Source organism: Clavelina lepadiformis, chromosome 1 (assembly GCF_947623445.1).
Source record: "Clavelina lepadiformis chromosome 1, kaClaLepa1.1, whole genome shotgun sequence".
Taxonomy (NCBI): Eukaryota; Metazoa; Chordata; class Ascidiacea; order Aplousobranchia; family Clavelinidae; genus Clavelina; species Clavelina lepadiformis.
The window spans coordinates 3699975-3711289 of record NC_135240.1 but is presented as its reverse complement, the minus strand read 5'-3'; the positions used below and the strand labels follow the sequence as shown (position 1 = coordinate 3711289).

At 37.0% G+C, this 11315-nt stretch overlaps 1 protein-coding gene across 4 annotated transcripts; it reads left to right on the top strand.

Annotated features, from left to right (window-relative positions):
• Positions 1–415: 415 nt before the first annotated feature.
• Positions 416–3930, top strand: LOC143466095 (uncharacterized). 4 transcript variants are annotated; one of them, XR_013118702.1, is made up of 7 exons: positions 416–438; positions 2075–2133; positions 2497–2591; positions 2945–2987; positions 3255–3400; positions 3550–3664; positions 3744–3924. XR_013118702.1 is itself a non-coding variant. In XM_076964720.1 (7 exons), coding segments are annotated over exons 2-6 (345 nt in total). In that variant the 5' UTR covers positions 416–438; positions 2075–2131; the 3' UTR covers positions 3609–3655; positions 3798–3930. The 4 variants fall into 4 exon arrangements, 2 of the variants coding, with proteins under 2 accessions (XP_076820835.1, XP_076820824.1); XR_013118704.1 differs by having other exon boundaries at positions 3798–3867; XM_076964720.1 differs by having other exon boundaries at positions 3550–3655; positions 3798–3930.
• Positions 3931–11315: the final 7385 nt, after the last annotated feature.

The following is an 11315-nucleotide window of genomic DNA, read 5'->3' as shown; positions in this document are numbered from 1 at the left end:
TAAATTTATGACAAATCATATCATTATTTATTAGAATTAGGCCTGCATATACTGCATGCAGTAGGTTGCAATACAGCACTCATACACTACTTTTATATAGGAGGTATAAATGTAGACGACTGACACTGGTTCGTGCAAACTGGTTGTTAAAATGCACTTATTGTCACAGTTTTTATTTGCTTGTGTTTTATCAGTTGTGATAAACATCAAAATTCAAAAAATTTTTTTTAAATGTTTGCACTGACCACATACAATGCATCCTGTGCAAATACACATTATTGTATTTCATTTATAGGTTTAGGTTTTTTTTATTATAGGCTTTTTCGGTAGAGAGAATTCGCAGTCTTCATTTAAAATCATCTATGTCTTGTTATTGTTCTAGAGCCAGTGATAAGGTTGGAGAAGCCGATGCCACCACCGCGGCCTCAAGCAAATGCCGTACGTAACATTATATCTTTATTGCATATCAGCATTACTGGGATAACCTTCATTATTTTCATCTAAATGTGTGTATTTCATTGAGAAAAGAATGTTAGAAATAATCGGGCTTACCAAGCTAGTCGCTAAAAATACACTTTTGTTTTCTTAGTAATTCTTCTTAATTTCTTGCTTTGCCATGTTTCTCTTTTTCTGTCCTTCACATATTTTCGCAAGACCCTGACAATAAATCTTAGTAATTCGCCTAAGTTTATAACTTTACTGATTTTGGCCTGAATCATCAACCAACCCAACCACTTGTACCTGTTGCTGGTATAAGTTCATATTATTCACAATATCTGCACTATAATAATTCATATAAGACGGGATGCAAGATGAAGCTCAATGTATCGATCACTTCATATCACCCATTACCAACCTGTTGTTCGACGTGATTTTAATGTAAATAATTCTCAATGAAGTTCATATGTTCTGATGAAAAATACTTCATAGAAGTGAAATATCTCACAGTCTTGTGTTATGGTGACAAGTCATTGATGTTATTCATGCTTTTACTCACAAATCCTTTCTTTATAGTTTCTGATCGCTGAAAATTTAAGACTAATTGCATTTAATTTGCATTAAGTTGGTGATAATTCTATTCTTTTAACTGTTGTGTAATCTATAAACAGTAGAAGCAAACACTTCTGCAATAATAATTTACAACTTATGCACTTATAATACAGAATGTTAGGGTGATTGAGGTTGTTGCTCATTCAGAGTGAAGGAGACCCACCATGAGAACGAAAGAGAATAGTTCGTCAAGTTATTGGTGCGTAAATGAGTAATATGCTTTAATGCGGAGAGAGGGCAAAATTATATAAATATCACAATATCTCAAAAATTACAAAATCCAAATTTATCAAACAAACATGGACAGATAGCTGAACATTTTTTATGAAAAGTCACCAAATTTTAATTTTCTACAGCAAACAATGCAACTGTACGCCACGTTTTGCTATGACTGTGTGCGGGAGAAGCAACAGTCAATTCGATCAACTGTCGGCTCGATAAACTGTCGTTTCGATCAGCTGTCGTTCGATTAAGTGTCGTTCGATAAAGTGTCTTTCGATCAGGTGTCGCGTCACGGATAGAAGCAACAGTCGATTCGATCAAATGTCGCTTTGATCAACTGTCGGCTCGATAAAGTGTCGTTCGATAAACTGTCGTTTCGATCAGCTGTCGTTCGATTAAGTGTCGTTCGATAAAGTGTCTTTCGATCAGGTGTCGCGTCACGGTATGTGACATATTTCATACTGCTGATGGGTTGCACTTGTAAACTTATGCTCAATCACAACATTTTTCATCAATACAACCACTATATAACCAAATATAATTTCACAGTTTTCTAAAGTAAAACTAAACTAAGAATATTTGCCTTTAAGTGGAAATGTGCACAATTCGTTGAATGCACTAAGCTAAACACCAGCAATTTACAATAGGAATAAATTTCATTTATATGATTTGTTGTGCTCGTTATGGAGTTGTATTATATGAACCAGTTAGTCCACGTTTAATATTTTGTGACAGAATTGTGTTTATTATTTGTGTCATAATTATGTCTCAGCATTGGCTGATAGACGGTCTTCTTACGCAGATTTGAACTCTTCAAGAGATCTCAGAAGTGGAGGGTGACCATCCCAGCCTAACCCTCATGTGAGTTCATTGTAGTTTTTATTGTTAATCTTTAGTTTGTAGCTTAAGCAGTCTTAGTATCTTTATTGGAAATGCTATTTTGAAGAAACTTTATGAAATTTTCTTCTTGGTTTTCTCAATGAAATACCATTTTGGTCATAAAATGGAGAGACTTGCAGTTTTCATTCTTGAAATACTGCTGTAATATTGTACCACACCACCGAGTGGTGCTAACTGTTAACAGAGGTACCCTGACATGGTTGATCACTAGCGCATGGGAGGTCTATGTCATTTAAATAATCAATGAAAGTAATGAAAGTAAATGATATTTAAGATATAAATTGCGTTCAAATCTTAACCCAATCTGTTTGTTTTATGTCACAGGTCCACTCAATGGATGAAAGCTCGAATGTTAAAGCAAACAAACTTGACACAAGTTACTTTCTCGTTGAACGTAAAACATCTGAATCTGCTTCAAGGTTTGTTTGTTGTGATGTCAATTGTTTATTTCAATCGCAAAAGCAACTGTATAATTCTTCCGGCCAATAGGTTGTGTCATAGAGGGCGTGAATATTTTCGTTGCCATGAGTGTTGTAGAGAAAGGAAAAGTGGTTTTATGATGTTGCAAGGCCAGCTTAGGATATATATAATCAATTTGGAAATATACATTTTTACCTTGTGATATGATTTTGCAAGTAATCTATTTGTTTCTATTGTAGTAATAAAATTAATAAGAGCCGCATCAGAATGATGAAAGAGCCACATGCGGCTCCGGAGCCGCAGGTTGCCGACCCCTGAACTAGCCGATAGATTCATTTGTGGATTTTGACAGGGTGGAATGACTGCTGGCAGAAAAATCACAAGCGGGCGTTCTTGTAAGTGAAAAATGTACGTTGATATCCAAGTTACTGATAATAATACGAATATCAAATATTTTCATCTCTATAATCTAATTGCAATGGGGGACTACCTTGACCTTTTTTCACTTACAACTTTGATAATGCTTCCATGTAGATTGTAGAAGCACGGTTACCAAACAGTAATTACTTGAATGGTCACAATAAACTATGCCTTTGTAACCAGTAACGCAATGCCACCAAACAACTGATTCTTATCAGGATGTATTTTGATTTCCTATCTAGCAAAATAAGTGGCATAACAGTGGAAGTTGTTATCAGCATGCTTCGGAGCAAATTGTTGACATCTGAACTAGCGACCAGTCCTAATTGGATGGAAAAGGGTCACAAGAGAGGAATGCATTCATCACAACTCGCAAAAGCTGTTTTAGGTGAATAAGTCAAAATTACTGTTTGTCCTGTTTGGATTTTTTAGGTTGCTTACTGCTTCATTGTTTTAAGATGTATTGTCAGTGTTATTTAGTATTATCTGTGGAAGATGTGTATTCCAATGTTTAGTTTTTATGTCATTATACTTTAGATGCTGCCGAAAATTCTGGTATCAAAGAAGCAGAGAGTATATGCGAGGTCATGAAATGATTAAAAACGCTATTGACAGGAAAGGGGAAAGTCGAAAAAGAATGAGAGTAAGTTTGGTAAGCTGTGTGGAATACGTGCTTAATGTTCATATCATGTATTGCAGAGCGTTAAATTGTTGCATATTTAATTTTGTAGATAGTAAAGAAACATATTGCAATAATTTTGATTACAAAAATGTTTTCGATAAAGAACGGAAATATGAAGACAGACAAGTCTATTTTATGAATTTCGACTCATCTGTGTCAAGTGATGATAGCGATGCTTTGCAGTAAAATGTTGTGTTTGCTGTTGCAAGATTGAAAAAATAAACTTTTGCTCAAATGCATAAAAACACTGTGCGTTAGTGGTTGTTGGTAGGCCCAACGTCGGCTCGTGGGAGATCGTAGCTAGCGCGCCAACCTAAGTCCGAAGAAGATTTTGTAGCCCTCTGTATACAAACGAGTCAATGCATAAAATTGGATACAAGTTATTTTTTTGAATGTCAAACATGAAAAAGTTTAAGATACCTCGTTTGTTTTATTTGCATGTTAAAAGGAAAAAACAATATCCAGTTTAATTAAGCCATACGCAAAACGTGTCAATTCAATTTTTGCCATCAAATGCATCCAATGTTCTATTTTCCTGACGTGTGAGAGAGAGTTCTAAATCTTTTAAAGCTATAAGCACCATTTACTTAAAAAGTCTCTGACGTCATGTAAGCAACTGACAGGATGCACAATTGCACACGCTTTGAATCTTCAAAACGTCAAAACAACGCAAACAGCTACTCCACTTTTTACTAATTGACGTCACGGCAACGACGACCGAACCATGGGAACGTGTAACAAGGTTTCCGTCAATCGCCAACACTGGTGAAAGTTTGAGCATAGGTTACTTTTTAATCTATGATAGGTAAGTCCCCTGACTAACAAATTTATATTTGTGGGCAAATCACCTTTAAGAGCGCCGCGTGTGTGCTTTGATGATTTTTTCGCTTTTGTGATTCATTATTACTTTATTGGACTGAAAAAGCATGGTTGTAAAACAATCCAGTTATTGGTCTTTTGGTTTTGTCAGCATTTCTGGAAGTTTGTCACAAATGCCTAATTTCACATTGTTTATCAACTTTTATCTATTGTTGGCTGCCAGTCGGCAGAACTAGTGTTGCGAATGCCTTTTTGGAAACGTAGATCTTGGTTTGTCTTTTTTGGTTGAGCCTATAGTCGTCTACATGTCTACATGTTTCAAATCCTGCCGTGTACGCACTAAGCAGTTGACCAAGTCGAATCCAGTCTGTTATTGGTAAGCAGCAGTTAGTTTGCCAAACCTGCCGTGTTGGCATTCATTTGGCAGTTGCTTAGCAAAGAACTCAGTGCATAGCAAAGGTCAAGCAACACGATTAATGAAATTCTATGAAACGTGTTCAGGCATTTGACAAAATGTACCGTCCACAATCACAGCTGTGACCTTATCCATCAACGCCCATATCTTTAACACAATTGGTCCTTGATTTCAAAGTCTCGATTATTGGCAATTGATTCCCATTTTGTTTGTTAAATTTGTTTGCAAAGATCGCTTTATTGCTGCTGGCAAGTCGTTCCAACTCTCTTGCGTCTTAGCAGATTCTTATCAAAATCATAACTATGGCTGGTTATTTAAATATAATTATAAATGATTATAGGAAAGGAAGATGTTATGGGCGTACATGCTGATTGAGCTCCTTTAGCCTGCGGCGGCATGTAGGTGGTATGGTGGAAAGTGAGCAAAAAATAATTAACTTGAAGAATTAAGAAATGAACAATTGGACTCCCTACTATTTTCAGCATTGATACAAAAAAGCGGCCCGCCTTTGTGGGAACTCTGTGCGACTTTTTGAAGGTAATTTGCCTTTCTAAACGCATCTTTAAATTGAGAAATTTAACACAAGATGTCAGACAAGTGGAATGAACCAAGGTCAGAAACGAATTGGTGGAAGGAGCAAGACCGTTTTCTGTATATGTCGCTTTTTTGTCTTCGTGTCTGTGTTCAAGTCAAAACTTGGAGCAGAAGACAAAATTGACACTTCTGCACCATCTTCTATTTTTGTAGGGCTTACTTCTTTTACATTACCATCTTCTGCAACCTTTTTACTAATTGACCTACTTTCCGCGATGGTAACATCGGCACCATCGGTAGAATCTTTGGTAAAAGAGTTAGTTGGACCTCTGTTTTGTCTACTGCATTTTCACAATTATCCGTCATCCTCTCAAAAGATAATGTGATGTCATCAACAGCATTGTTGCTAATTTTTGGTTGCGGAGCAAAAGTTCTATCTGTTGACAATGCACGTTTTTGGCGGTGCATTTCACTGGGTTCACTTGATATAACTTCAAGTGTTATCTTTTCTGGTGTTTGGTCTAATTTCAATAACGTTGTACAGGAGATCCACCAGCCGAAAAATTACACCAAATTCCTTACATAACAATATATGTTACGTGGTTATTTTCTGAAGAGTTGTTAAACAAAGTAATCGGCAAAACAGCTTATCCAGAACTTCTCTGATAATACAATAAATTTACTGACACCCAATTATAAAGGAAAATCTAACTGTAAACACCTTATATTACGGTTTTTACATTTTTGGTACGAGTAATACAAAATAATTTCATCAGCTTGGTACAGTAGGCCTAAATACCTGCTGGACTGTAAATGGCTGTTTTACTCCCAGTAAAATATTTACCATAAAGCACTTGCAGCCATGCAATGTTGGAAATTGTTAATATAAATATATATTTATGAAGCAATCCAACTTCACTATCAGTTAATTAAACAGATTTTTCCAAATTAGCAAAAGATTGAAATGTTATGTAATTTAATAATATTAAAGGTCGTAACTATTTGTTAATACTGTATGGTCAAACAATCTAAGTAGGTACAATGTTTTTGGGACTAAGGTTTACGTCTCAAAAGACAGTGGGATAGGCTTGCACGACGACGTAACGCAGTATTTGTCCAAAGACCGGATACTTCCGGTGTAGAGAATGTTTCTCTAAGCGTTGATGCACATGTCGCTGTCTTCTGATTGGTAGCTTGGCGATGACGAAACAATAAGCATTTGTGCGTAAACAATAAAGCTTTGTACTTTAACTGTTCCAAAGCCAACCTTCAACCTTTTTTGCCTTGCTAAACGCATCTTTAAATTGAGAAATTTAACACAAGATGTCAGACAAGTGGAATGAACCAGGGTCAGAAACGAATTGGTGCATGTAAGTAGCAGTCCCACCACAATAAATATTTAAAATTTTGAAGTTTTAGAAGCAGGAAGCTACACAGCCAAAATTTCATGGCGGGTCCAGCATAGAGTATAAATCCTGGAGAGATGTTACCAGCGCATTGCCTGGTTTTGTGCGCTGGAGAATAACAAAAAAATCATTTCGGCCGAAATACACATCCAACAAAGCGAGGATATTTTGAGACTTTTGCAAGCATTAGAGCGCAGTTATTGAATACCTTCCAGTTGTGGCGGTTCAAATCGGACAACCGGAGGCCTGGACATCATATTTGTGCGCACATGGGTGGGATGACCCAGATCTACTCCGGAAACTGAAATCGGGACTGTATACATACGAGGCATCGTTAACTCCATTTGCAAGCGGGAACGCTAAGCAACACATTGTCATCATATGAACGTTTTTGGTAGCAACAAACTGCTTTAAGGGCTCAATTCCCAATATAAAGACAATTTTGAGCCGGCAACACATTGATTATTACGTGTTCGTACTCAATGCGTCATATTAAAAAAAGCAAGAAATTTTCCGGTCCAATGCGCATGTGACGTCGCTGTGAACACGTTTTGTTGTTATTTTGGCGGTAGCTGGTCGCAGGTCTAGGCTAAGTTGTACATTTTTTGTGGGTTTGAGTTTTTGCTTTTTTGGAGAATTTGTGCTGAATTTTTAAGTTTAAAACTTGCTGTAAAGTTTAGGTAGCTGTTATAGAAAACTGAGTACATGGATTTTGTCCAAATTAAGACTGCAGACAGTCATAACCTAGATGTCGTTGCAAGCAAAAATTCAGTGTAGGTTTATGATGTGAATTTGCGACAGTAGCGTCTTGATTTAATGTACTTTGCATTGAAAAGCCTATCTCTTTGAAATGGGTCTTGACCCCTAAAGCATTGAGCTTTTGCCTTGGTAAACTAGTTCAAGGTAAATGTTGTGAAAACCTTAGCTTACCCTTATCTATTGTGGTAGTTTAGTAGTAACTTTACTCAAGGGAAGTGTTTGATGTTTAAAGATTTACACTTTACAGCAATGCGTGGATTAGAAATTTTGCAAAATCTTCTGTCAGACTGCTTTGATGACGAGGATTCTGACATTAAAATCGACGCAACAGTAAATGCTGCAATAGCCAGTGTTCAGCAGGCAAGTGAATCTGAATCGTCAGATTCGAGCGAAGACAAGTCTGATGTACTAAAATGAGTTTTTACATGAAGTTATTTAGAGCAAGTTTCCAAATATCAAACGGCATTTAAAATGTTATCCATAACCTACCTACCTATCCCGACCTTACCAATGCCAAGTTCGTCTCATGCATAACATGCGTTTGTGGCATATTAGCCTGTGACTGTGTTGACTGAACGTTTTACCAAATGCCTTTTGTAAAATTGGGTGAAAAGTTAAACAAAGCTTTCGAGTTGTGTCAGTTGTGTAAGGCTTTGCATCATACCCTTTCTGGGGAACCTTTCTTAGTTTCTTTAGTTCTAAACTCACCATGGTATGATTGATAACGTTTTTGATCGTTAGGTCTATAACCCACGGTGAATTAACTTTACGCCCTATTTTTATCATTTCTTTTGTAAAATTTATGGTTTTATCAAACCTAGTAACCTATTTCTAGACATTGGTTCATTGGTCGTCATTTTTCCCCCGCAGTTTATTGTCAAATGGGAACTGGCATCTATTTTTACCACAAGACGCGCGAAAACGATCGCTCGCGTGTTTGGTGGGAAAAATCGACAGCAATCTGGAAACGCGCGAAGGGGAAACCTTCGCGGACCCTTGGATGCGCGATATTACGTAAGAGGTCAAATACAGTGCGATGCGCGATATTACCTAAGAGTCAAATACGAGTTTCTCCGTTTTGAAAGTGCAACTGTTCCACGTAATGCGACCGTGGCCAATCAAGCATTCCCCGGTCAATATAACTGCAAAATTCGGGTTTTCCTTGTGACTTCATTGTGGTCTGTCATGCGTGATGACGCACAATGGAGTTGGCAAGGTGTGACGACCTCACGACCTCAGCGCAGTTTGAAAGTAACAAGTCAAAACTCAATAGTTACTTTTAGACTCAGCGATTTTAACTTCGACCAAGATTCTAATCCAGCTTCCAAAGCAGTTAAGGACAATTTTTCAAACTCTTCTTTGACAACTTGAACAAGGTTGCTTTGAGTTTCAACAAATATTTTGTCAACCGTAATATGTTCTAAATAAGGACATAGGAGCCCAAAGTATTTTAAAAAGCCAAAAGGGAGAGTCCAACTTAAGTCTAAAGTTGTTAATTGTAGTCTTTTATTCTGAATAATGTAAACAATGGTCGCCTTTTTTTCATTTCCAGAAATTATATTTCAGTGTTCCATTTTTGGCACGCACTGAAGCAAAGCATCATGTTGCTCTTCAAACCAGGAAACGCATAATCTGTTGCTCTCGGGGCAGTCTTTACCTCCCTTTAAGTAAAGAGGTTTTGGTCCTTTGTTCAGCTTACAAAGATGAGCAAGTGCTTCGAATAGCAAATGATGAGTAAATCTTGAAAGTTGCGGACACCAATAATAAAAGATGTGAGCGAAGAAGCGAAATGGTTGTTTGGAAGCACAGTTGACGTTACTCATGAGTAAAACTTCCAAATTTCGCGCGAGTCCTGTTCGTTCCCCATAGATCAGAAACATTTTGGCAAGTTTATAAAATGAAAACTTTTGTGAACGTTCGAAGTCTCGAGAAATGTCCAAGTAAGATAATTTGTCGCATTTTCCGATTGCCTCAAAGATATTTCCGCTCAAAGTGACGCCTTGAAGCTCCAGCCTTATTAGAGTGTCTTTATATGCGGTTATGAGTTGTCTGACCACTTCGCAAGAAATTTTCGTGCAACAATTTAAACACAAAACTTCAATCCTGGGACAATTCACAAGAATAAAAGTTTTAATGCTGCGTTCAATTAAAATTGTATCTTCTTGGTTTCGAATAAAATTGAAATTTAATACAGTCATCGACGAACCAAAAAAACTGATTGCCGGCCAACGAAGATAGTAATGTTTTACCAAAGCGAAGTTGATGCTGTTTGTAAGGCATTTTGCAGAAAGATGTCTGGGCATTGCAACGATTTTCAACTTACAGATAAAATCAGTTGAACTAATATGTGAATACTGAATGTAACTTCTATGTTTCTGTAAAACCTAAAAACGAAAACAAATATATACCGACCCGGTCAAATTTTTGATTGTACTAAGTTTGTGTAACAAAAATAAAAAGTTTAATTATAACAAAACATGTAAGAAATGAAAATGCTCCAAAGCAACTGACCTATATTTCTCAGCTGGATGCACGCAACATCGATTCAGTTTTACGTCGAAGAAACGTTTTCTATAATTTTATCCAGGTCCAGATCCTGCTCAGATACGGACAACATTCCAACATCATCGCTCTCAAGGTGAGTCCGGTGGGGTTTTCACTCTTCACTCATGTAGTCATCATCTACACCAGGGCTTCTCAAACTATGGGTCGCGACCCCAAATGGGGTAACAAGAAGAATTTATAGAAATGTGTCACTTTTAGAAATATCTAATTTACACTAAATTCACTTTCTTTAGTTTTACAATTATGATGTATACAGGAAGCCAGATGATGTTTCTACTAACCTGTAATAATCTCATCAGTCTACGACGCATAGGTTTCTAGTAATTAACGATTGCAAATGTGTGTGCGGGGTTGGCCACACCAAGTTTTTTTTAGTAAACTCGCGAGCCTTGTTAGGATAGGGTTAAAAGAACGACAAGTTATTAAAAGAACTGACGACATGCACTGTTAAAACTTAAAAGCACGACAACTGACGAAGTGCACATTTCAATCGCATTCATTTAATTACAAGTTGTGTGCAATTGCTCGAAGATAACTTTTCATGTCCATATTCGTTGAGTCATAATTTTCGACTATGCTCTTCAGCCGTTGGTTGACAGCGTCGTAGCGCTTCTTCCGAGTAATAATCCTTCGTACTTAGTAATTCTCGTGCGTATTCTTGTGATATCTTATTAATATGTGGGCGGGCCGGCCGCCATGCGAAATCGTACACTTTATGATACAAATATAAAATATAGATATAAAATATAAATCGTCAACTTTATGATATATACATCACAATTCATTAATGCACACCATCACAAAGACCGCACATCACAATGGCTCATTGTTTCAATGTTTGAGTAACACGCAAAAATCTTGCTTGAACTGCCGGTTCGATAAAGTGTCGTTCGATCAACTGTCGTTTTGATCAACTGCCAGTTCGATAAAGTGTCGTTCGATCAGCTGTCATTTCGAGCAGGTGTCTTTCGATCGATCGATGGACGATCGATCGATTTAGTCAGGCATATAAGCCTACTTTCGTTATGCTAACCTACTTGCTCAACTATCAGCTGAAAGAAAATATCAGCCAAGTTCATGTTCATTATTATGTTGTTTCAGAAAATGTGATAACCATTAAAAC

Coding starts and splice junctions, on each gene's coding strand:
- LOC143466095 (XM_076964720.1), top strand. Junction 2,592..2,944: donor ACATCTGAATCTGCTTCAAG/GTTTGTTTGTTG, acceptor GGATTTTGACAG/GGTGGAATGACTGCTGGCAG. Junction 2,988..3,254: donor AATCACAAGCGGGCGTTCTT/GTAAGTGAAAAA, acceptor TTTCCTATCTAG/CAAAATAAGTGGCATAACAG.